This window comes from Nomascus leucogenys, chromosome 7b (assembly GCF_006542625.1).
Source record: "Nomascus leucogenys isolate Asia chromosome 7b, Asia_NLE_v1, whole genome shotgun sequence".
NCBI lineage: Eukaryota > Metazoa > Chordata > Mammalia > Primates > Hylobatidae > Nomascus > Nomascus leucogenys.
In genome coordinates, this window is record NC_044387.1 from 9,545,930 (window position 1) to 9,572,132 (window position 26,203).

A 26,203-nucleotide genomic window follows, 5' to 3' on the forward strand; every position below is an offset into this window, starting at 1 on the left:
TGCAACAAACTATATTGCTTCTCAGTTAAAAAGTCTGTATTATTAACCATTGAATTAATATTAGAACTGGAAACTCCATTTCCCAAGATGTTTTTTTTTTTTGAGACAGAGTTTTGCTCTTGTTGCCCAGGCTGGAGTGCAATGGTGCTATCTCGGCTCACTGCAACCTCCGCCTCCCAGGTTCAAAGGATTCTCCTGCCTCAGCCTCCTGTGTAGCTCAGATTACAGGCACGCACCACCACGCCTGGCTAATTTTTGTATTTTTAGTAGAGACGGGGTTTCACCATGTTGGTCAGGCTGATCTTGAACTCCTGACCTCATGATCGCCTGATTATAGGCATGAGCCACCACACCCGGCCAATATCAGTTTTTAACTTGAGTTCATAAATTGTCCCTTTGCCAGCCAAGATTATATATATCTATTTTTCTAAGCTAAGAAGAGAAAGCAACATGTCATACACCAGGGGTCCCTAACCCTTGGGCTGCAGAGTGGATGCCAGTCCATGGCCTGCTAGGAACCCGACTGTACAGCAGGAGGTGAACAGGGTGGTGACCGAGCATTACCGCCTGAGCTCTGCCTGTCAGATCAGCGGCAGCATTAGATTCTCATAGGAGCTTCAACCCTATTGGCGAACTGTGCATGTGAGGGATCTAGGTTGCACAGTCCATCTAATGCCTCATGACCTCAGGTGGAACAGTTCCAAAACCATCCCCAAGCACACCCCCGCCCCACCCCCGGTCCATGGAAAAATTGTCTTCCATGAAACCAATCCCTGGTGGCAAAAAGATTGGGGACTGCTGTCATACACAACCAAAGGTCACATTTGTATAGTGGTTTTACATTTTACAAAGCTTCTCTCTGTGCCCACATGATGCCACTTAGTCCTCAGAAGCCCACAGTAGAGGAGGAAAGTTCGGAGTAGAGAGGCAACTTTGCCAAGCTTGCCATCAGTAACCAAGCTGTGGAACCGGGACTCAGAACTGGGTTTGACGACTGAATCCCACATTCTTCCCTCTTTCAGCTGCCCACTGCTATCACACAGGAGGAGAAAGAAGGGCTGACTGCTGTTTTCGGGTGCCGGTGATCCACACTCTGCCTTGAGCTGTCGGATTCCTCATGACTAAGTGATGCGCTCAGAGGACAACCCTGCCCTGGCCCCGATGAACAAACATTTCACTTTCGAAAGCTGAGTTTTCAGCCTTGGAAGGGGAGACTCTTCATTTATGTTCACTTTGTTCACATACACAAGAGAGAGCATCCGTTCTAGAATCCAACTGGACTTTATTTGACACAGAATACAATATGGCTACAGAAACAGCAAACTGAAAAAACAAAGCAGAAAAAAACACAGTTCCATCCAATTTGTAATTAGGTAACAGCAGGGAAAGTCATTAAATGAATAACAAAACAATTAAGCTTGATGGAAGAAGTCTTTTCCTAGTGCCCATACCTGAAAGACAAAGTAAATTACTCTGATTAATTCCATGGTAATTTCCTGTTTGAGACATAAAACCTGCTTACATGAGCAACTTTAGTTAGAACCTAAGTGATCACAGTGTGCTCCAGGATTGGGTGACAACACTGACACTAGCTTGGCTGTCACTGTGATTCCCCTTTCCCCTCCCCATCTTACAGGACTTCTTGCCTACTGCCCCCTCTTAGGGACAGGCTCTCCCTCTGACTCAACCATGCCCACCTGACAGGTGCCAGTAGCTGCCTAGTGGTATTAAGGAAGTGAGAGGGAAAAGTCATTGGTGGTTGTGAAAGGGAGCTCCACCTGCTCACTCCCAGCAGGGGCTCAGACAGTTTGAACTTTCGGGCTCCCTGATCATGGCGGCCTATTTTCACCTGAACTCCAGTACTCAGGCATGTTTAGGGTAAAGCTAATAGTGAGAATAGCAACTGATCAGGCTTCAATTTCAAAATCTGTCATCAGCTCCAATTACAACTCTGATTACATTCAGCTCTATACAAAGAGAAGAGAAAGCTAGGCCTGGATTTTGGAGGTTTCTGTTTTCCCCAGAAACCAAAATTTGGCTCTAAGAAGATTATAAAAATTAACAAGGGGCCGGGTGCAGTGGCTCACCCCTGTAATCCCAGCACTTTGGGAGGCTGAGGTAGGCAGATCACCTGAGGTCAGGAGTTCAAAACCGGCCTGGCCAACATGGTGAAAACCCGTCTCTACTAAAAATACAAAAATTAGCCAGCGTGGTGGCAGGTGCCTGTAATCCCAGCTACTCAGGAGACCGAGGCAGGAGAACTGCTTCAACCCGGGAGTTGGAGGTTGCAGTGAACCAAGATCACACCACTGCACTCCAGCATAGGCAACACAGTGAGACTCTGTCTCAAAATATACATATATAAATAAAATAAATAAACAAGGCCAAGGAATTTCTTCCACATATAAACAGATTTTTTTTTTTTTTTTGAGACGGAGTCTTGCTCTGTCCCCCAGGCTGGAGTGCAATGGCGCGATCTCAGCTCACTGCAAGCTCCGCCTCCCGGGTTCACACCATTCTCCTGCCTCAGCCTCCCGAGTAGCTGGGACTACAGGCGCCCACCAACACGTCCGGCTAATTTTTTGTATTTTTAGTAGAGACGGGGTTTCACCGTGTTAGCCAGGATGGTCTCAATCTCCTGACCTCGTGATCCGCCCGCCTCAGCCTCCCAAAGTGCTGGGATTACAGGCTTGAGCCACCGTGCCCGGCCATAAACAGATTTCTTGAACACAAGATCCCTCATTATTATCTTTTGTCCTGGATCTTTTTAGGCAGTTAACCTGATTAAAATAATTTGTCATATGGATAGAAACTAGGGTACTGGGAACTCTGGATCACAGCTTCTCATAAGAAATCTACTTGAATATTGTCTTAAAAAAAGCTGTTGTGCCAAATTCCACATAGGTTAGGCTCTAGCATGTGAGATGGGCTGTAGAACAATCCTATCAGATTAAAGAATGCTGAAGAATTTGTTTTCCCAATGCACTGATAACTACCACCTGGGAAGGTCACCAGTTAGAATGGCAGAGTCAAAGCCCCAGATAAGGAATTCTTCATACCCCTGCAATTCTTAGATTTAGCCCTGGGCACATGTACCGGCAAAACGAGACCATTTTGGTCTAAAATGGAACCTTGAGCCTGCTGTAGGGCAGAGCCAATTACAAAGGCCCCCTGAAAACTTAGAAAAGTCCTCTGCCTTGACGTGTATTCCTGTTATGGTTCCCTGTAGAATGCAAGCTCCAAGGGCAAGAAGGACCATCTCAAACGTTTTCATGGCCGGGCGCGGTGGCTCACGCTTGTAATCCCAGCACTTTGGGAGGCCGAGGCGGGCGGATCACGAGGTCAGGCGATCGAGACCACGGTGAAACCCCGTCTCTGCTAAAAATACAAAAAATTAGCCGGGCATAGTGGCGGGCGCCTGTAGTCCCAGCTACTCGGAGAGGCTGAGGCAGGAGAATGGCGTGAACCTGGGAGGCGGAGCTTGCAGTGAGCCGAGATTGCGCCACTGCACTCCAGCCTGGGCAACAGAATGAGACTCCGTCTCAAGAAAAAAAAAAAAACAAAAAACAACGTTTTTATATTTTACACGGTACTTAGCATACATTTTGCTGAAGGGAGCCCAACAGTACCACTCAGATACTGAGTATTTGGCAGGTTTCTTAAAAACTGAATATGCATTGATAGGACTTCCAAATGTTTTACCAAAATAAATTATTGAATTTAAAGGCAAAATCACTGCACCAATAATGGATTTCTAAACATTTCACAAACAAAAGAATCCTATTTTTTTGTTTTTTAAACCAAGAATAGCCTAAAAAAGGCATATTTAAATTAAAAAACTCCTTTCTCATAAAAAATTCAGTAAAGAAAATGACCAATAATTCAAAAGAAAACGTGCAGGAAGATAAACACAGCGGTTCACAGAAAAGCGTTAAGAGATACAAAAACATGAACAATTGCCCAACCTTACTGAAAATTCAAAAATGAAAATCGAATACTGATTGTCACCTATCAGAGTGGCTAAGATGGAAAAACTGTATAATGAAGCACTGGCAGGAAATGAAGAAAGGGGAGTTCTGCTTCACTGTTTGGAGAGAGTGAAATTAATGTATATTCCTAGGAATGGAAAACCTGACACTATTTATCAAAAACAAAAATATACATTCTTTTTTTTTTTTTTTTTGAGACGAAGTTTTCTCTTTTGTCCTGGCTGAAGTGGCGCGATCTCAGCTCACTGCAACCTCTGGGCCCCCAGGTTCAAGCGGTGATTCTCCTGCCTCAGCCTCCTGAGTAGCTGGGATTACAGGCACCATCATGCCCGGCTAATTTTTGTATTTTTAGTAGAGGGGGGGGGGTTTCACCATGTTGGCCAGGCTGGTCTTGAACTCCTGACCTCAGGTGATCCATCCGCCTCAGCCTCCTAAAGCGCTAGGATTACAGGTGTGAGCAACTGCACCTGGCCTTTTTTTTTTTTTTTTTTTTTAATTGGCTGTATTACCTAGGCTGGAGTGCAGTGGCATGATCTCAGCTCACTGCAACCTCCGCCTCCTGGGCTCAAGCCATCCTCCCACCTCAGCCTCCAGAGTAGCTGGGACTACAAGTGCATGGCACCACATCCAGCTAATTTTCTTTCTTTTTTTTTTTTTTGAGACAGGGTCTCACTCTGTCATTTAGACTGGAGTGCAGTGGCATGATCTCTGCTCACTGCAATCTCTGCCTCCCAGGCTCAAGTGATTCTCCTGCCTCAGCCTCCCGAATAACTGGGATTACAGGCATGCACCACTACCGCCCAGCTAATTTTTGTATTTTTTTTTTTTTTTTTTTGAGACGGAGTCTTGCTCTGTCGCCCAGGCTGGAGTGCAGTGGCGCAATCTCGGCTCACTGCAAGCTCTGCCTCCCGGGTTCGCGCCATTCTCCTGCCTCAGCCTCTCCGAGTAGCTGGGACTACAGGCGCCCGCCACCACACCCGGCTAATTTTTTTGTATTTTTAGTAGAGACGGGGTTTCACCGTGGTCTCGATCTCCTGACCTCGTGATCCGCCCGCCTCGGCCTCCCAAAGTGCTGGGATTACAAGCGTGAGCCACCGCGCCTGGCCTAATTTTTGTATTTTTTAAAGTAGAGACGGGGTTTCACCACGTGGGCCAGGCTGGTCTCAAACTCCTGACCTCAAATGATCCACCTGCCTCGACCTCCCAAAGTGCTGGGATTACAGGCATGAGCCATCAGGCACGGCCTAATTTACTATTTTTTGGTAGAGATGGGGTTTCAACATGTTGCCAGGCTGGTCTCGAACTAGTGGACTCAAGCAATCTGCCCACCTTGGCCTCCTAAAGTGTTGGGATTACAGGTGTGAGCCACCAAGCCCAGCCATACTCTTTACCCATAAATTCCTCTTTTAGGAATTACTGCTCCAGATACATCTACACATTTACACAAAGCTTCACGTGTAAGGATGTTTCTCCCTTCACATTGCTTGCATCAGTGAAAAACTGGAAACGCAAATGTCCACCAATAGGGACTGACTTTTTTGTTTTTTTGAGATGGAGTTTTGCTCTTGTTGGAGTGCAATGGTGCGATCTCAGCCCACCGCAACCTCCGCCTCCTGGGTTCAAGCGATTCTCCTGCCTCAGCCTCCCAAGTAGCTGGGATTACAGGCATGTGCCCCCATGCCCAGCTAATTTTGTATTTTTAGTAGAGACGGGGTTTCTCCATGTTGGCCAGGCTGGTCTTGAACACCCAACCTCAGGTGATCTGCCCGCCTCGGCCTCCCAAAGTGCTGGGATTACAGACGTGAGCCACTGTGCCCGGCCAGGGACTGACTTTTTAAAAAATATAAAAAATGTTAAAAACATGCAAACAAAAAAAGAAAAGAAAAGAAAAAAGTTAAGATACATTTACATAAAGAAATACTCTGCAACCATTAGAAATGAGGTAGTTTGTTATTTGTGGAAACGGAAAATCTCCAAAATGTACAAAATGAAAAAAAAAAAGGTGAATTCCTGTATAGGATACTCACATTTATGTTAACAAAAATATATATATACACACAACCATGTAAATGCCAGGACATATAAGAGATAGTCAGAAAATCTTCTAAGAAGCTGTCCTGTCACTGATGGCTAGCTCCAGCAAGCCGGAGCAGGGGCTTATAGTGGGAAATTCATATTTTGTGGTATACCCTTTCAACCATTTAAGTTTTTAAAAATTTACCAGGTCATGTTTTATTTATATAACAATAAAATCTAATCAGGATAGCCATAAATGCTATATCAGAATTAATCAGTGTGAGATAAACCAGTGAAATATGATAAGTGGATACAAGTCTGGCCCAAAGCTACCTGACATTAGGTAGTCCATGGAGCCTCATTAGGATGTAATTTTGGAAATATTTAAGAGTTCACAGATTATCACATTTTCTAATTTCACAGACCCTAGAAGGCTGGGAAACCTGCCGGGCACGGTGGCTCACACCTGTAATCCCAGCACTTTGGGAGACCGAGGCAGGCAGATCACTTGAGATCAGGAGTTCAAGACCAGCCTGGCCAACATGGGGAAACCCAATCTGTACGAAAAATACAAAAATTCGCTGCGCATGGTGGCACACACTTGTAATCCCAGCTACTTGCTAGGCTGAGGTGGGAGGATCGCTTGAATCTGGTAGGTGGAGGTTGCAGTGAGCCAAGATAGCACCACTACACTCCAGCCTGGGCAACAGAGTGAGACTCCATCTCAAAAAAAAAAAAAAAAGGTTGGGAAACCCTAGGCTGCAAATGTCTAATGTTGGCTAATCCTTTGTGCATTTTCCATATAGATAAGTCCTAGCTTAAGTAACCAAAAACTAGTTTAAAAAAAAACAAGGCATGTATCATGTCTCCATTCCCCAAGACCACGCTCCTTTCAGCCTGAGGCAAGTCAAAAAGCCCCGTCAAAACAACCAAAGATACCTACTTTTGGAATTCCCACTCTCTGTTGTCCAATGGACACACCTGTCGTGTTTTGAGCCAGCGAGAGATGCAGTGGAAGTGAAAAGCATGCTGAAAGAAAACATATATTTTATTAAAAATAACTCCGTGCAGGCTCAGCCATAGAGCGACAACAGGTTCCACAGGGCAGTGGCATGGGTGACATATAGTGGACAAGAAAAGAAAAGGAGACAACGAGAGGCAAAAGTTCAACAACTGATTATATCTTGGTTAGATGCAAGGACATTTCCAACAAGCATTCGTTAGAAATGTCATTACTACTAAAGGAAATCATTCAGGAAGCACAGGAGTATGTGCTAGCATTGGGCTCTCTTCTATTTAAGAGAACATGGAATGTGGCTCCTTGGTCCCATTCAGCCTGTAAGGGGATACTTCCACTTTCTTTGGGAAAGGAGGCCCCTGATCAATGCAGATTTCAAATATCCCCATTCCTGGTCTCTAGCTTCCCTCCCACCCTCCTGCCCCTGGAGAATGTGACCTGCAGGAGCAGAGCCTTCTCCCCAGCCTTTGGTAGAGAAGTGCATGGTCACTGCCACCCACCCAGAACTGAGACGGGCACTTCCCCAACCTCCCCACATCCAGCTCAGCTCTGGTCAAAGGCACTTTATTTCTAGATGTATTCACAGACATATTGATATTACAAGAGCTCAGTACTTCACGTGCCTTTAATGGGTGAGGGACTTTGTCTTAGGGAATGAGATAAAAGAAAATTGGCCGGGCGCAGTGGCTCACGCCTGTACTCTCAGCACTTTGGGAGGCCGAGGCGGGTGGATCATGAGGTCAGGAGATCGAGACCACAGTGAAATCCCATCTCTACTAAAAATACAAAAAATCAGCTGGGCGCGGTGGCGGGCGCCTGTAGTCCCAGCTACTCGGGAGGCTGAGGCAGGAGAATGGCGTGAGCTCCATCCGGGAGGTGGAGCTTGCAGTGAGCCGAGATCGCGCCACTGCACTCCAGCCTGGGCGACAGTGAGACTCCGTCTCAAAAAAAAAAAAAAAAAAAGAGAGATAAAAGAAAATTGGGGTAAAAGGAAGTATCCTTATGAGGGACAAACGGCACACAAGCAGCCTAAAGCGCATCAAAAGGCTTATTTCATAAGACAAGAAGTAAAAAGACAAGAGTACCAAGAACACTGGTAACTGACAGGGAGCTAGAAGTCTGCTTAGATTTGGGAAAAGGACAATCTGCGTGCAGTTTTTTGGTGTGGGCTCATGACATGCAGATGCTCATCACAATGTCTCTGCAATGAGTACCTCTCCCCCTGCTCATGTGCGTATTAGGACAGACACAGCAAGTGCTTCCTTCATTTCGTCTGTGATTGGTGCACTGTGGTGTGGCATGGGGAGAAATACCCTAACAAAACAACAAAAGCTTTACAAGCTTCATTTAGTAACAACTGAAATCTGGTCAGTACGTCTCCCAAAGTATGTATGGAACTTAAGGGATTATATAATGTGGATTATTATCTTGTGAAATGTCTTTTGACAAAGACAAAAGTATAATTCAGTAATTAAGAGTGGAATCCACAGCTAGTACACTAGGGATACCCAAGAGGACAAATATTCTCCTAGAGAGTGACAGCCTTTTGGAAGATCCCTTTTCCGCTGACTCTTGTATAACTCACCGTGAAAAAGAGAAAAAGCAAAATTTCCAAAAGGCAGAAAGCAGAGACATTTTTCATAACCACCAGGTGTTGGGGTCAGGCTCACCGAAGGGTATTCGACAGCTTCTCCCTCTCCCACCTCACCCACTGAGCACTTTGCAGCAGTACAGTGTCCTGGTACAGCCCAACTAAGTCAGAGAATACCAAGCGCTGGGGAAAAGAGGGCTGTAAATGAGGTGTCAGGGAGGTGACAGCACCCCTGAACATTTACTAAGATGTACCAATGGATATATTTAGTGGTCAAAGTACAATTTACAGAAGATAAATTTACAGTACTTGACAGTTTACAGAAGATGTTGACATGTATTACCTCATTTGAGGCCTCACATCAACCCTGGCAGGCAAGCATGACAGATATTTTTATCTTCATTTTACAGACAGGAAACTGAAACCCAGACAAGTGACTTGCCTAATTCATGGAGCTGGTTTGTAGAAGACCCAGAACTAGAACCCAGGACTAATCCAGAGGCTTCTGCCACACCATGCTGGCTCTCTTTTACGGCAGGCTCTCTGAGAGAATCTCTTAGCCAAATTTAAGGGGATGTTCACTCTCCTTTCTTTCCACATAAAGGAACATGGTTCTTAGTATATGCCTGTATGCCAGAGAGGGCAAAGAGCCCAATATACTTCCTTTATCCCCATAAACGATTAAAGCTCCCCCATGGCCAACACGGTCTACTATGAGCCTGGCCAAAGGGTCCCAACAGAGACGGAAGAAGGTGTACCAGAAAGTGTGGGTAGGGGCTGGGCAGGGTGGCTCATGCCTGTAATCCCAGCACTTTGGGAGGCTGAGGCAGGCAGATCGCCCTGAGGTCAGGAGTTCAAGACCAGCCTGGCCAACATGGCAAAACCCCATCTCTACTAAAAATACAAAAATTAGCCGGGCGTGGTAGTACACACCTATAATCCCAGCTACTCAGAAGGCTGAAGCAGGAGAATCACTTGAACCCAGGAGGTAAAGGTTGCAGTAAGCCGGGATCGTGTCACTGCACTCCAGCCTGGGCCACGTAGTGAGACTCCGTCTCAAAAAAAAAAAAAAAAAAAAAAAAAAAAACAAAACCAGTGTAGGTAGGAAAAAGAGTTGCAAGCCAACAGGAAAAAATACTGAGAACACCATCTACACAGTAACACCTCTACCTCAAATTTGTATTTATTTATTTATTTTTTTTTGAGATGGAGTCTCACTTTGTCGCCCAGGCTGGAGTGCAGTGGTGTGGTCTCGGCTCACTACAAGCTCCGCCTCCCAGGTTCACACCATTCTCCTGCCTCAGCCTCCCAAGTAGCTGGGACTCCAGGCACCCACCACCACACCCGGCTAATTTTTTGTATTTTTAGTAGAGACGGGGTTTCACCGTGTTAGCCAGGACGGTCTTGATCTCCTGACCTCGTGATCCACCTGCCCCGGCCTCCCAAAGTGCTGGGATTACAGGCGTGAGCCACCGTGCCCGGCCTATTTAGATTTTTTTTTTTAACAAGCACTTGTGCTTACTATGTGCCGGGAGTTGTTTAATCACATTTTAACATAAATCATCTAATCCTGATTACAATTTTATGTGGTCCACTATCAGCTCTATTTTACATGAGGGAACCCAGGATTAGAGATGTTAAATGCCTTGCCTAACGTCACTTAGCAAGTAAGTCACAAAGGCAGGGAATGGTGGTCTGACTCTAGAATCTCTTAGCCCTGTGTCATGCTGGGAACTGTGGGTATTCTGTCCCCATGATATAGGAGGCCCTGATAAGACAATTTTAGCTCATGTGACTGGGACTTTACAGCTTAAAGAATGAATTTTTAACACATGCTAGAAATAACATATTTGATATTTGTTATCCTTCACAGCTGTCACACTCTTGGAAGGCCATTCAGTCCAATAAAGCTACACAAAACATTCCTGGCATAAGCCATGTAAAAAAAAAAAAAAATCCTATCTCAGTACATACACCACACTAAAACACACATATACAGAGACTTGAACACTCAATTTACTCATCAAACTTAGTTCCATTAGACACCTGGTCTTTAAAAGTCTGTTTTAAAGGTACAAAGTTCTACCAACAGAATATTCCAAAGGGTGCATGTAGGTTTTGAAGGCAGTTCCCATAGATGAAGCCCCAAAATATTGCTAACAAAATTGGGTCCACTTTATAATTAAGACAAATAAGTGCCTCTTTGCAGTAACTGTAATTTTTACCCTGTAACAGGTTAATAGTATTATGATTTAAAATCTTTTTTACTATTTGTATACCTTTTGGGAGAAAGGTGGACTAGTCATTTTTTTCCCTAGTTATTTTCAAGACTAGCAAAGCAGGAAAAGTGGAAATATGTTTACAAGCCATGCTGACAGGTAAAGATGCTTCCTTACGTTACAGACTCCCCATGCGACAGTACACTCTTCTGAAGTAGCGGACGCCTGGTTAGCTTGACATTCTATGCCTGTGGGAACAAGAGCAACAGGATCACTGGACCTTGGGAGCAGCAACGTTTCAATCTATAGCAGCCAAAACAATTCTCAAGTGGTTAATTAGCCATAATTGTTTTTTAATGAATGTGGGAAAGGAAGAACAGAGAAGACAGAGATAACAGTATGCTTTCTGACGATCTCCCATCCTTGTTTAAAAAGAATAACAAATGGGAAATGCACATCTCACTCCCGTTGCCCAGGCTACAGTACAGTGGCATGAGCATGGCTCACTGCAGCCTTGAGTTCCTGGGCTCAGGTGATTCTCCCTCAGCCTCTTGAGTAGCTGGAACTACAGGTGCATGCCACCACACCCAGCTAATTGTTTGTATTTTTTGTAGAGATGGGGTTTCACCATGTTGCCTAGACTGAGTTTTTTTCCTTTTGAGATGGAGTTTCCCTATTGTTGCCCAGGCTGGAGTGCAATAGCGCAGTCTTGGCTCACTGCAACCTCCGCCTCCCGAATTCAAGCGATTCTCCTGTCTCAGACTCCCAAGTAGCTAGAATTAACAGGCGCACACCATGCCTCGCTAATTTTGTATTTTTAGTAGTGATGGGGTTTCTCCATGTTGGCCAGGCTGGTCTCAAACTCCTGACCTCAGGTGATCCGCCCACCTCAGCCTCCCAAAGTGCTGGGATTACGGTGTGAGCCACCGCGCCCAGCCTGCGATGCGTTCTTGACTGAGATCAAGATCTGATGGGTAAAGTACAACTGGGGATAAATATTCAAAGAACAAGAATTACTAATGCATAATTTGCTTTCTCTGATCATAGTAACTAACTGGAGTCTCCCTTCTGAAGAATAAAAAGCTTCAGGAGAAACTATTTAATAGGGGAGAATTACTTCAAACTCCTACAGGTGAAAAATAGTAAAACTATGGCTGGGCACGGTGGCTCACACCTGTAATCCCAGCACTTTGGGAGGCTGAGGCTGGCAGATCACGAGGTCAGGAGTTCAAGACTAGCCCATCCAACATGGTGAAACCTGTCTCCACTAAAAATACGAAAAACTAGCCGGGAGTAGGCCAGGCGCGATGGCTCACTCCTGTAATCTCAGCACTTTGGGAGGCCAAGGCAGGCAGATCATGAGGTCAGGACTTTGAGACCATCCTGGCCAACAAGGTAAAACCCCATCTCTACTAAAAATAAAAAAAAAAAAATTAGCTGGCCGTGGTGGCAGGCACCTGTAGTCCCAGCTACTCGGGAGGCTGAGGCAGGAGAATTGCTTGAACCCAGGAGGTGGAGCGTGCAGTGAGCTGAGATTGCACCACTGCACTGGAGCGTGGGAGTCAGTGCAAGACTCCATCTCAAAAATAAATAAAAATAAAAATAAATAAGTAAATAAAAATTAGCCAGGCATGTGTGGTGGTGGGCGCCTGTAGTCCCAGCTACTCAGGAGGCTGAGGCAGAAGAATTGCTTGAATCTGGGAGGCAGAGGATGCAGTGAGCCAAGACTGCACCACTGCACTCCAGCCTGGGTGACACAGTGAGACTCTGTCTCAAAAAAAAAAAAAAAAAAAAGTAAAACTATTACAACAAAACAAAACTAGATGTTAATGGGCATGTGTGGTTTTAGGGGAAGAGATACCATGATAATACTTTTTTCTTTTCACTCTTCAAAAATGTGGAAAGTGGGCTGAGCGTATTGGCTCACACCTGTAATGCCAGCACTACGAGAGGCTGAAGTCAGGAATTTGAGACCAGCCTGACGGCAAAACCCAATCCCTACTAAAAATACAAAAGTTAGCGGGGCATGGTGGTACATGTCTGCAATCCCAGTTACTTGGGAGGCTGAGGTAGGAGAATCACTTGAACCCAAGGGGCAAAGGTTGCAGTGAGCTGAGGTTGCACACCACTGTACTCCAGCCTGGGCAACAGAGCAAGACTCTGTCTCAAAAAACAAACAAACAAAAAATAAACAAACAAACAAAGGCTGGGAGTAGTGGCTCACACCTGCAATCCCAACACTTTGGAAGGACAAGGCTGGCGGATCACCTGATGTCAGGGTTCAAGACCAGCCTGGCGAACATGGCAAAACCCCCTCTCTACTAAAAATGCAAAAATTAGCCAGGCATGGTGTTGGATATCTGTAATCCCAGCTACTCAGGAGGCTGAGGCAAGAGAATCACTTGAACCCAGGAGGCAGAGGCTGCAGTGAGCCAAGATCACACCACTGCATTCCATTCCAGCCTGGGCGACAGAGTAAGACCGTCACACACACACACATACACGCCCGGGAAGCAAAGCACTTACTTTTGCTAGCCAGATTCACACTACAGTGTGACTTGGTTTGCCAACTGATAAAAATAAAGAATTGGGGCCAGGCCCGGTGGCTCACGCCTGTAACCCAAGCGTTTTGGGAGGCTGAGGCGGGTGGATCACGAGGTCAGGAGATCGAGACCATCCTGGCTAACATGGTCTCTACTAAAAATATTTAAAAATTAGCCAAGTGTGGTGGCGGGCGCCTGTAGTCCCAGCCACTCGGGAGGCTGAGGCAGGAGAATGGCGTGAACCCAGGAGGCAGAGCTTGCAGTGAGCCGAGGTCGCACCACTGCACTCCAGCCTGGGCGACAGAGCGAGACTCCATCTCAAAAAATAAAAATAAAGAATGGGGCCAGGCACAGTCGCTCACACCTGTAATCCCAGCACTTTGGGAGGCCAAGGCAGCAGGATCACTTCAGCCCACGAGTTCAAGACCAGGGTGGGCAACACAGCAACATCCCATCTCTAGAAATAAAGAAATTAGCCAGGTGTGGTAGCACATGCCTGTGGTCCCAGCTAGTAAGGAGGCTGAGGCAGGAGAATGGCTTGAGCACAGGCGGTTGAGGCTGCAGTGCACCATGATCGCACCACTGCACTCCAGCCTAGGTGACAGAGCAAAACCTTGTATCAAAAAAAAAAAAAGAAAGGCCAGGCACGGTGGCTCGGCCGGGCGTGGTGGCTCACGTCTGTAATCCCAGCACTTTGGGAAGCCGAGGCAGGTGGATCATCTGAGGTCAGGAGCTCGAGACCAGCCTGGCCAACATGGTGAAACTCTCTTCTAAAAATACAAACAATTAGCCAGGTGTGGTGGGTGGTGCATGCCTATAATCCCAGCTACTAGAGAGGCTGAGGCAGGAGAATCGCTGGAACCTGGGAGGCAGAGGTTGCAGTGAGCTGAGATTGCACCACTGCACTCTACCCTGGGTGAAAGAGCGAGACTCCATCTTAAAAACAAACAAAAAAAGGATCTAGGGTCTATGCAGTGTATTTAACAGCTTATTGAAACTGGAATACACTACTATAATTAAAAGGATGGCAGAGAAAGGTAAATATGATGTCCTTTAAGTTGGATCCTCTAACTTAGAGGACTACGTATTATAAAATTAGCTACGTAAGAGCCACAATTATTAAAGTGAAAATCGAAACTGTCTCAAGGTACATTATCATGTTTAAATTTGATCTGGGTCTTTCTTTTGACTGTGGCCATGGCACTACTAACCTAAAGAATCCTTCAGGCTCCCTTCATGGTATAGTCCTTTCCTTCCTCCCTGCCATACCTGGAACATGCTCCTCCTCCTATCACTCTCAAGTCCTCCCCACCCTTCAAGACCCAGCTTAAATCCCTACTTCTTGACTGAAGCTTTTCCTGACTATTCCACCCTGAGTCATTTTCCTCTCCTTCAGGCACTCTTAACACATCAATTATGAGTATCTCTTTACATACCTGACCTCCCTCCTTCCCCCTCAACTCAAAGCTCCCACAGAGCAGGGACCTGGTCTTTCTATGCCAAGTGCAAATTAGGCTCTTGGTACTTGAACAAGCAAACAAAAACTATTTCTATAAATAGAAGAAATATGGGACAAATACAGATTCATTCTTTTTTTCAGACAGAGTCTCGCTCTGTTGCCCAGGCTGAAGGGCAGTGGCACAATCTCCACACTGCAACCTCCACCTCCCAGGTTCCAGCTATTCTCCCACCTCAACCTCCCAAGTAGCAGGGATTACAGGTGCGCACCACCATACCAAGCTAATTTTTTGTATTTTTAGTAGAGATGGGGTTTCACCATGTTGGCCAGGCTGGTCTTTAACTCCCGACCTCAAGTGATCTGCCTGCCTCGGCCTCCCAAGGTGCTGAGATTACAGGCATGAGCCACTGCATCTGACCAAGATTCATTCCTTTTTTTTTTTTTTTTTTTTAAGACAGAGTCTAGCTTTATCCCCCCAGGCCAGAGGGCACTGGTGCAATCTTGGCTCACTGCAACCTCTGTCTCCTGGGTTCAAGTGATTCTCCCGCCTCAGCCTCCCTAAGTAGCTGGGACTACAGGCGTGTGCCACCATGCCAGGCTAATTTTTTGTATTTTTAGTAGAGATGGGGTTTCCCCATGTTGCCCAGGCTGGTCTTGAACTCCTGAGCTCACGCAATCCACACGTCCTGGCCTCCCAAAGTGCTGGGATTATAGGTGTGAGCCGCGCGCCCGGCCAGATTCATTCTTTACTACTAAATTCCTAAGAAAGAATAAAAATATATAGGAGGGATACTACTGCAATCTAGAATGCCAAATAACAAGGGATACAGCAGAGAAAATGATTAAATATTAGTGTAAAATGTGCTCAATACAAACGTTTTCCAGCTTTTGTTGCAGAGAGTAAGTAAAGGGGTTGAGTCCAGTTAGTTTAAACAGGGGCAGGAACTGTTCACTGTCAACCCAGAACAGGTAGACAGTGGCACATAACGGGTTCATGTCACACCCCTGCCAAGGCAGAAGCCTATCATGTGATTTATAAAGCTTGGGGACCTTTAAGCTTTGATAAAAATGCTGTACCACCAAAGAACTGTTAAGGAAGCAACGGCTTCATCTGAAGAGTAGACAGATTACACTTTCAAAACACTGATGGGGCCGGGTGTGGTAGCTCACGCCTGTAATCCTAGCACTTTGGGAGGCAGAGCCGGATGGATCACTCAAGGTCAGGAGTTAGAGACCAGACTGGCCAACATGGTGAAACCCCATTTCTACTAAAAATACAAAAATTAGCTGGGCGTGCTGGTGCATACCTGCAGTCCCAGCTGCTCAGGAGGCTGAGGCAGGAGAATAGCTTGAACCTGGGAGGCAGAGGTTGCAGTGCGCTGAGATCATGCCACTGCACTCCAGCCTGGGCAACAGAGCAAGACTCTGTCTCAAACAAACCAAACCAAACCAAACCAAACCAAAATACTGATGGATTTGTAGTTTTAGGTAGATACTAACATCTTCTGGGCCAAGGCTGGGTCTAAGATGATGAAGATTCCCCGTCATCAGGAATAAGATTACCAGAGGTAACAGAGAAAATAAAACCTAGCATATTTGATTTTTCAGCAACTCCTTAATAAAACCAAGAAAGGAGACAATGTAAAATAAAATATATATAAAGGTACAGGATGGCATGCAGAATCAATATGGACTTAAAAGAGGAAGTCTTCAGAATCCGACTGGGGCACAGCCATAATCATTCTTATTTACTTAGAGCTATGTACATAATTACTCATTTAAGGCCAGACAAGATTTATTAAAATACAGCCATTGCTAAATCTAGATTCTTACTTTCATCTTTAACAAAAATTGTCTTTATAAAAATGATAAATCCACTTTTTTTCTTTACTTGCTAAGTTCTTTTCCCATATAAATCCTTTTTTTTTTTTTTTTAAGTTATGACACTCAGACTTCTCCTCAGTTAATAAAAGTGTGTGGCCAGGGGCAGTGGCTCACACCTGTAAGCCCAATGTTTTGGGAGGGCAAGGCAGGAGGATTGCTTGAGTCCAGGAGTTCAAGACAAGCCTGGACAACACAGCAAGACCCAATCTCTACAAAAAATTAAAAAATTAGCAGCCAGATGCGGTGGCTCACACCTGTAATCCCAGCACTTTGGGGGCCGAGATGGGTGGATCACGAGGTCAGGAGCTCGAGACCAGCCTGGCCAACATAGTGAAACCCCGTTTCTACTAAAAATACAAAAAATTAGCCAGGTGTGGTGGCAGTTACCTGTAATCTCAGCTACTCGGGAAGCTGAGGCAGGAGAATCGTTTGAACCCAGAAGGTGGAAACTGCAGTGAACCGAGATCGTGCCATTGCACTCCAGCTGGGCGAGAGTGGGAGACTCCGCCACCAAAAAAAAAAAAAAAATTAGCTAGATGTGGTAGTGCACGTCTGTGGTCCCAGCTACTTAGAGGCTGAGGTAGGAGGACTGCTTGATCCCAGGTCAAGGCTGCAGTGAGCTATGACTGTGCCACTGCACTCCAGCCTGGGCACTTGAGTGAGACCCTATCTCTAACAAAAAAAATACATAAAAATAAAAAATAAAGTGTTTCTCTTTTTGAGATAGGGTCTCACTCTCTCACCTATAGGCTGGTGTGCAGTGGTGAAATCTTTTTTTTTTTTTTTTTTTTTTTTTGAGAGGGAGTCTCGCTCTGTCACCCAGGCACCCAGGCTGGAGTGCAGTGGCGCGATCTCGGCTCACTGCAAGCTCCGCCTCCCGGGTTCACGCCATTCTCCTGCCTCAGCCTCTCCGAGTAGCTGGGACTACAGGCGCCCGCCACCACGCCCGGCTAATTTTTTTGTATTTTTAGTAGAGACGGGGTTTCACCATGGTCTCGATCTCCTGACCTCGTGATCCACCCGCCTCGGCCTCCCAAAGTGCTGGGATTACAAGCGTGCAGTGGTGAAATCTTGAGTCACTGTCACCTCTGCCTCCCGGGCTCAAGGGATCTTCCCACCTCAGCCTCCCAAGTAGCTGGGACCACAGGCGTAAGCCACCATGCCTGGCTAATTTTTTGTAGAGACAGGGTTTCGCCATGTTGCCCAGGCTGGTCTTGAACTCCTAGACTCAAGCGATCTGCCTGCCTCAGCCACCCAAAGTCTTGGGTTTACAGGTGTGAGCCACCTCACCTGGCCAAGAGTGTCTTTTTGAGACAAGAGTTTTGCTCTTTTTGTCCAGGATGGACTGCAATGGCAGGATCTCGGCTCACTGCAACCTCTGCCTCCCAGGTTCAAGTGATTCTCCTGCCTCAGCCTCCCATGTAGCTGGGATTACAGGTGCGTGCTACCACGCCCGGCTAATTTTGTATTTTTAGTAGAGATGGGGTTTCACTGTGTTGGCCAGGATGGTCTCGATCTCCTGACCTCATGATCCCCCCCGGCTCAGCCTCCCAAAGTGCTGGGATTACAGGCATTGAGCCACTGCGCCAGGCCTGAGTGTGTCTTTTTTTTTGTTGTTGAGACGGAGTCTCACTCTGTCACCAGGCTGGAGTGCAGTGGCGTGATCTCAGCTCACTGCAACCTCTGCCTCCTGGGTTCATGCCATTCTCCTGCCTCAACCTCCCAAGTAGCTGGGACTACAGGCGCCCACCATCACACCCAGCTAATTTTTTGTATTTTTAGTGGAGACGGGGTTTCACCTTGTTAGCCAGGATGGTCTCGATCTCCTGACCTTGTGATCCGCCCGCCTCGGCCTCCCAAAGTGCTAGGATTACAGGCGTGAGCCACCGCGCCTGGCCTAAGAGTGTGTTTCTTAAAGGTAAAGACTTGAGGTCGGACGTGGTGGCTCACATCTATAATCCTGGCACTTTGGGAGGCCAAGGGGGGTGGTTTTTTTGAGGCCAGGAGTTTGAATGGGTCACATCTGTAATCCCAGCACTTTGAGACCAGCCTGGCCAACATGGTGAAACCCTGTCTCTCGTAAAAATACAAAAATTTAGCCAGGTGAGGTGGCCCACACCTGTAGTCCCAGCTACTTGGGAGGCTGATGCAGGAGAATCACTTGAACCCAGGAGGCGGAGGTTGCAGTAAGCTGAGATTGTGTCACTGCACTCCAGCCTGAGTGACAAACAGAGACTCTGTCTTTGAAAAAAAAAAAAAAAAAAAAGGTAAAGACCTGCCCGCCTCAGTCATTGTTTTATCCTGGTGCCTACCAGGATGCTCAGGATATATTCATTGGATGAATAAAAGATAGGACTTAGAAAATACTTTCATAAGTTTTTGTTATAGGATTTCAACATCCTACTTCATCTGACATTCAAAATATATTATGAAACAGAACAGGTATCCCACTGAAAGCCTAATATGATGTCTCAAGCATTTCACTCTAAGAGAAGACAGAATATGGATCGCCTTTGTCTTCTGTGGTCCTTTTAAGAAGTACATTCTCTCATATCCAGAGACACATATACACTGACTTAAATATAGAGAAAAAAAATCAGGGTTATATAAAATCATTAAAAATCATTAACTATTTTCAAAACAGAGCCCCAAGAAAGTAAAATTTTCTCTGGGTACAACTCTTTGTGAAAATGCAAGGCCGAGAAACTGGCAAGCATGTAATCAAAGACCCCACCCAAACACATCTGAAACCATGCATATGTTTTTCTGTGATGGGTTCATGTCATCTATATTAAACATTATGGTAGGTGCTGATCTCCCTTGGCTGTAGTGTGAAGAGATAAACAGTGTCAAAGCTCAAAGAAGCCAAGGGCAATACATGACCAGTATAAGCCATGACTGCTTTCCAACAGAAAATATTTGATTTCTGCTTTCCAAGTTGAAAACATCCAAGCAAGTTTAAGATAAGATCTAAAGCTCAACTATGGGTTAGTCTTACATTGCACAATAAAGTAGTTATTAACCACATGTGACTACTGAGCACTTGAAATGTGGCTAGTCTGAATCTAGATGTGCTGTAAGTGTAAAATACACACTGAATTTCAAAGATAGTACAAAGACAGAATGTAAAATATCTCATTTTTTTTTACATCAATTACATGTTGAAATAAAACTATTTTGGCTATAAAAGGTTAAATAAAATAGATTAATTTCACCTTTTTATTTTCTTTTTACTTTATGAATGTGGGTACTAGAAAATTTCAGGCCAGCCACAGTGGCTCACGCCTATAATTGCAACATTTTGGAAGGTCAAAATGGGAGGATCACTTGAAGCCAGTTCGAGACCAGCTCGGGCAACAAAGCGAGATCCCGTCTCTGAAAAAAAGCAAAAAAAAAAAAAAAAAAAAAAGGAAAAAGAAAATTTAAAATTATATATGTGTTTGTATTGGCTTACATTCAGATTGGACAGTGCTGGGTTAGACAAAACCAAGGAAGAGAAGAGGTGAAGAATATTCTAGGCAAAAAAGACTAGGCTATGTAAGGGCTCTAAAATAGAGGATGGACACTTAAGAATGGAAAAGCAGGCCGGGCGTGGTGGTTCACGCTTGTAATCCCAGCACTTTGGGAGGCAGAGGCGCGCGGATCACCTGAGGTCAGGAGTTTGTGACCAGCCTGGCCAACACGGTGAAACCGTGTCTCTACTAAAAATACAAAAATTAGCTGGGCGTGGTGGCAGGCACCTGTAATCCCAGCTGTTGAGGAGGCTGAGGCAGGAGAATCACTTGAACTCGGGAGGCGGAGGTTGCAGTGAGCTGAGATCATGCCACTACACTCCAGCCTGGGCGACTCCATCTCAAAATAAGGAAAAAAAAGGAAAACCGGCCAGGGGCCATGGCTGCTTTGGCCACCATGGTTTAAAAAAAAAAAAAAAAGCGTCCAGGTAAACTAACAGAGTGAGCAGGAGTGACTCAAGACGAAGCTGTAAAGGCAGGTGAGTGATCTGAAAAATAAGTTCCTATAATTCCAATTCTAGAAACTTGAAGTTTCTTTCCTCTATTTCTGGCCTCAGGAACAAATCATTTCAGTTCCCAGATGAAAAAGTACCCTCAACTGTTCCTGGTGTGATCAACATTCTTGTCCCTTCTACTATAAGCACAGGAAATCAGTCCATCAAAGACTATAATCAGATCTCTATGTGCTGACCACTACATGTAATAAAATATGTGGAGATTTAAATGAAATTTCTTTAGTGCAATTAATTATTTATTTAGATGTTGGCAATGATTTCCTTTTTATTATGTTTGGCCCTAACATACAAAATCCTCACTCCTTAGGCTTCTTTCCGTTGTAAACAATGACCAGCAAAAATTAGCTCAGATAGACTTTTTTTTTTTTTTTTGAGACTTTAAGTCTTGCTGTGTCGCCCAGGTTGTAGTGCAGTGGTGTGATCTCGGCTCACTGCCACCTCCGCCTCCCAGGTTCAAGCAATTCTCCTGCCTCAGCCTGCCAAGTAGCTGGGATTACAGACATGCACCAGTACGCCCAGCTAATTTTTGTATTTTTAGTAGAGACAGGGTTTCACCATGTTGGCCAGGTTGGTCAACTCCTGGCCTCAAATGATCCGCCCGCCTTGGCCTCCCAAAGTGCTAGGATTACAAGCACGAGCCACTGTGCCTGGCCTCAGAATATTTTAGCTCGGTTTATTTTCCTCCTTTCACTATTTCTACCTTTGAGTCTAGGTACAAGATGGAAGACATGCAGGAAAAATCAACAGCGCCTGTTGTCCACAATTAATTCTAAATGTGTCCCTGCCATCTTTAGATTGAGTAGATTTATTCTGAGAGCTGGGTATGCCTCCAGGACATCATAAAAAAACTACTCTATTTCAAACACACCAACAGACTAGATACAGAAGACGGAGTGTTCAGAGTAGGCTTGTTATCTCCTTGTGAAGAAGAAAATCAGTCACATCAAGATAGCCACAATCTCTGCAACCTTCTCAACTTCCTCCCATCCTCCTCCAATTACTTACAAAGATCCATAATGTGGTTCCTGCAGATGGCACAGTTATCAACCACAATATCCCAGGCCCAGAGGGCTACTGCATTCCACTGTAAAGACAAAAAGAGGGAACAATGCATTCTCCTTATAACACGCACACACTCTTTAGGACTTCAGGCTGCAGCTGCAGTTATCATCTTTTTGGCCACAGGGAATCACCAAACAAAAGTTTTTGGATATTACGTTAATCTTATTATACCAAAGACAACAGTAGACTACACATATGTTCTCCTATTCTCCAAAAGGCTGACTGAGTGTATGAACACAAAAATTAATGTCATCTTTTGTTTCCTATAGTTTAAAATAATTTAGTCTGGCCGGGCGCAGTGGCTCATGCCTATAGTCCTAGCATTTTGGGAGGCCGAGACGGGTGGATCACCTGAGGTCAGGAGTTCGAGACCAGCCTGGCCAACATGGCGAAACCCCATCTTTACTAAAAATACAAAAATTAGCCAGGCTTGGTGGCAGGTGTCTATGATACCAGCTATTTGGGAAGCTGAGGCAGGAGAATCGCTTGAATCTGGGGGACGGAGGTTGCAGTGAGCCGAGATCGTGCCACTGCACTCCAGCCTGGGCAACGGAGTGAGACTACATCTCAAAAAAAAAAAAAAGGCACAAACTTGAATTTCTGTGGCAGTTGCAGAAGAGCTCAAAATCTGAATAAGCATCTGCTTTACCAGGCAGCTCTGGAAGCATGAGCAATGAAGTGAAAGCTAGGGAACAGAATGAACTAAGATAATGACTGGATCATAAAATGGGTAATCGTGGGATAAGCTGGATAATTAACTACCCGTGTCAGTACACAGAACAAGGTCATCACTTAAATCTTAGATTACTTCATAACAAATTCTACGATTCACTAGAATTTTGTTTGATTCTTACCATAAAATAAACTGATGTTCTCAACTTTTGTATGTTTAGACTCTTCCATTAAGATAATAATTCCAGTAAGAGTTTAACTAAAAGTGGCATTTCATTCATTCAACTCTGGCTTCCTCAATTACAAATACTCCCAAACCTTCATCGCTTTCAAACCCTATTCTCAGTGCCTAGTAACTTCTTCACCACTTTTCACATCACAGCTTCAACTTGGAGGAAAAGCCCCTACTTCTATTATTCTTCAATATGGCTGCTGGCTGTAACTGAGCAGCAGTGGCCACAATGAGACACCAAAAAGCACTAGGACGGGGGATATTGTCAGTGTTTAGCCAGATGTTCTAGGAATATCTTCCCTATTTCAGAATCTCCATTTTGAACAGCTTTCATGTTAGGTGGGAATCGACACTGTTCTCCCAAACTGTGGCAAACCACTAAAAGGCATTTCATGCAAAAAGACACGTTCCATTTTTGCTTTCCCACGCTTACCAAGTCATTCGCGACTAGTACTCAACCCTCCCTAAATGCCATAGGATTTGGGTTCGGATTTTCTTAACAAGTTCCACCATGCTTTTTATTATTATTTTGGAAGGGGGAGATTCTGGACGCGACAGAGAATCCAAGAGTGGGGTGGTTGTGTGAAAAGCCAACAGACGTCTCAGAAGAACCAAGCATTACACTCGACTCTAACTAGGCGGTGTGAGGCCCAGAGATGGGGTTAATGGAGGCCTCGGTTTAGCGAGGACCAAGTCTGGATCCCTCCAAGTGAGAGGACCCCAAGCTTCAAAAAGGGGCGGAGCAAGATCACCAAGGGGGCTCCTCAGAGGCCTCCAATGCGGTAGGACTTCAGGTTCCAGGCTTTCGCCGCACTGCCCCATCCTCCACCGCCGCAGTCGCTTCGACTCCCCATTCCACCCACCCGACCCTACCCTACCCTACCCTGCCCTGTCCTTCCCCCACCTCTCAACCACTCCAGTGACAGCTCACGCGCTTGGCTCCCGCCGCCAAGTCGCAACCCCGCGTATCTCAATAAGCAGCTCTGTGATTGGCCCCTTAGCCTCACAGCGAAACCAACACTTCCCCCAACAGTGGGCCGCCGTCACGCCGATCAACTCTAAGACCCGCCCCCCGACTTCCTTTCGTGGTACCCGGTCCCAGGAACGCCCTGAAATGAAACCCTTTACTCCGCGCCTCGACCATCCTCGGGCCTGCCAGCCAGATCCGCGCCTCTCTAGCTTCCCTGAGGAAGGCGCTGGCGAGACCCAACCTTTTTCACTTCAAAGCGCTTCTTGCCCGCGCCGCTGTTGGTGCCGCTCGGGGTATCCACATCCATCGCTGCCGCCATTTTGGAAACACACGGTCTGTCGTCCGACCACTGCGCCTGCGCAGCAGCGCACACTTCGCTCCCCCCACCTCCCCGGCACCTCCTCCCGCACCCCACCCCTTACTGGCGCGCGAGGGGGAGGTGGAGGCGGTGCACGTGACCACGCCTCTTAAAGGGGCTGTCGCAGGTCGCCCCACCCGCGAAGTGTAGGCCGGGGAGGGGGCGGTGGCCGGAGTGGGTGGGGCGGGGCCGGGCGGGGCCGAGGCTACGTGAGCTAGCCGGGTGGAAACGTTCGAAAGGGCTCGATGTCGCCGCCTCCTCTGGGAAGCCCCCGGCCGCACTCCGTCAGCTGGGGCGGCGGCTGCTTCCTCCGCCTGAGCCAGACCTGCGCCGCAGTCCTGTCCTGTCTGCTGGGCTCGCCGGGTCGCCGCGCGGCTCCCGGTGCTGGCGGGGGTGGGCGCCCGCCGCCTGCCCCGAAACCCGAGAGTCCTCGCTGGTCTTTCGCAGACTCTGACCCGCCTCCGAGCCAGGCCCAAGGTGCAGTCCCCGTGGGAGGGCTGGGGCCCAGGCACCGTCTGGTCTCCGATTTCTGTTCGGGAACTGCTCAGGGATTCGATGGGGAGAGAGGAGACCCCCGAAGTTCCTCCCTAAGGCCACACTGAGCAGGCCTCCAGCCCTGCCTTTACCCCCCCGCCAAGCCTGGGGGGTGGCCTCTGCGCCCGCATAGTCGCAGTCCTAGCCTTTGGTCGTGGTGCACGGTTTCACGGTAGCGTGTGTCAGTCCCCACTCATTCCTCAGTTGTCATCTTTGTAGGGTGATTTCTCCCCGATCTGTGTCCTTTTTCCGCTGCTTGTGCTGTAGTGAAACCGACCCATCTGCAGTCGCTGTATTTCTTGAATTTTTGTGAGGCATTCTTTTTTTTTTTTTTTTTTTTGAGACGGAGTTTAACTCTTGTTGCCCAGGCTGGAGTGTAATGGCGCGATTTCGGCTGACTGCAACCTCTGCCTCCCGGGTTCAAGCGATTCTCCTGCCTCAGCCTCCCGAATAGCTGGTATTACAGGTGCCCGCCACGACGCTCAGCTAATTTTTTGTATTTTTAGTAGAAACGGGGTTTCACCATGTTAGCTAGGCTGGTCTCGAACTCCTGACCTCAGGTGATCCGCCTGTCTCTGCCTCCCAAAGTGCTAGAGCCGCCTTTTTTTTTAGTTTTTAACTAGAGACAAGTTCTCACCATGTTGCCTAGGCTGGTCTCGAACTCCTGAGCCCAAGCGATCCTCCCACTTCGGCCTCCCAAAGTGCTGGGATCACAGGAGTGAGCCATCGCGTCCAACCCAAGCACCTGTGCTTTGTGTCACTCCCATTTCTGGCTAGACCAGGACTCCCTTTGACATCTCTAACCTTGCAGAGGTGTGACTCTGCCAGAGCACTCTTAGATCTCGTACAGGTGTATTTGAAGCCTTGTATTTTCTCTTAAAAGATATCTGGCGAGTAATGGGGTGTGCTGACTCTATTGCTAAAGGGAAAGAATAGGCTGGGCGCGGTGGCTCACGCCTGGGAGCCACTTTGGGAGGCCGAGGCGGGTGGATCACCTGAGGTCAAGAGTTTGAGACCAGCCTGGCCAACATGACAAAACCCCGTCTCTACTAAAAATACAAAAATTAGCTGGGTGTGTTGGCACGCGCCTGTAGTCCCAGCTACTTGGGAGGCTGAGGCAGGAGAATCTCTTGAACGCGGGAGGCAGAGATGGCAATGAGCCGAGATCGAGCCACTGCCCTCCAGCCTGGGTGACAGAGGGAGACTCCGTTCCCCCCCCAAAAAAATAATAAAAGAGAAAGAATTGTGATTTGTTTGTTAGTGATAAACAGCAACAATCTGGGAAAACACCACCACAGCTTTATCCAGACTTCGAAAGAAAAATTGTGTGAGACCTTAAAGGGCTACAAGAACCCTACAAAGTTTTTCTTAGCCCAAGTTTTAATGACTTTATGTTAAAATTTCTGTTGTTAATTTGTTGTGTGCCTACAGGCCCTGACAGGAATACTAGAAACCCATTGTAAATTAAGGTCTTGAAGACATATTTACCCATCATTCAATAAAAGTATTGATATTTACCAGGTTTTGTTTTAAACAGAAGAGACATAATAACAGAGTCAAATAAACCCCTAGTTAGGGAATAATACACAAGTCAACAAATAAATACAAGAAGTCTCAGGGCCAGTCGAG

General features: G+C 46.4%; 1 protein-coding gene across 2 annotated transcripts; it reads right to left on the bottom strand.

Annotated features, from left to right (window-relative positions):
* Positions 1-1,258: 1,258 nt before the first annotated feature.
* Positions 1,259-24,077, bottom strand: RBX1 (ring-box 1). Of its 2 annotated transcripts, XM_003264798.4 has the most exons (5): positions 23,924-24,062; positions 21,752-21,830; positions 11,011-11,081; positions 6,949-7,034; positions 1,259-1,451 (listed from the first exon to the last, which is right to left on the bottom strand). In XM_003264798.4, the coding sequence occupies exons 1-5, from the start codon at positions 23,999-24,001 to the stop codon at positions 1,439-1,441; spliced, it is 327 nt and encodes a 108-aa protein (XP_003264846.1). In that variant the 5' UTR covers positions 24,002-24,062; the 3' UTR covers positions 1,259-1,438. The 2 variants fall into 2 exon arrangements, with proteins under 2 accessions (XP_003264846.1, XP_030671342.1); XM_030815482.1 differs by lacking the exon at positions 6,949-7,034 and having other exon boundaries at positions 23,924-24,077.
* Between the last annotated feature and the right edge of the window lie 2,126 nt (positions 24,078-26,203).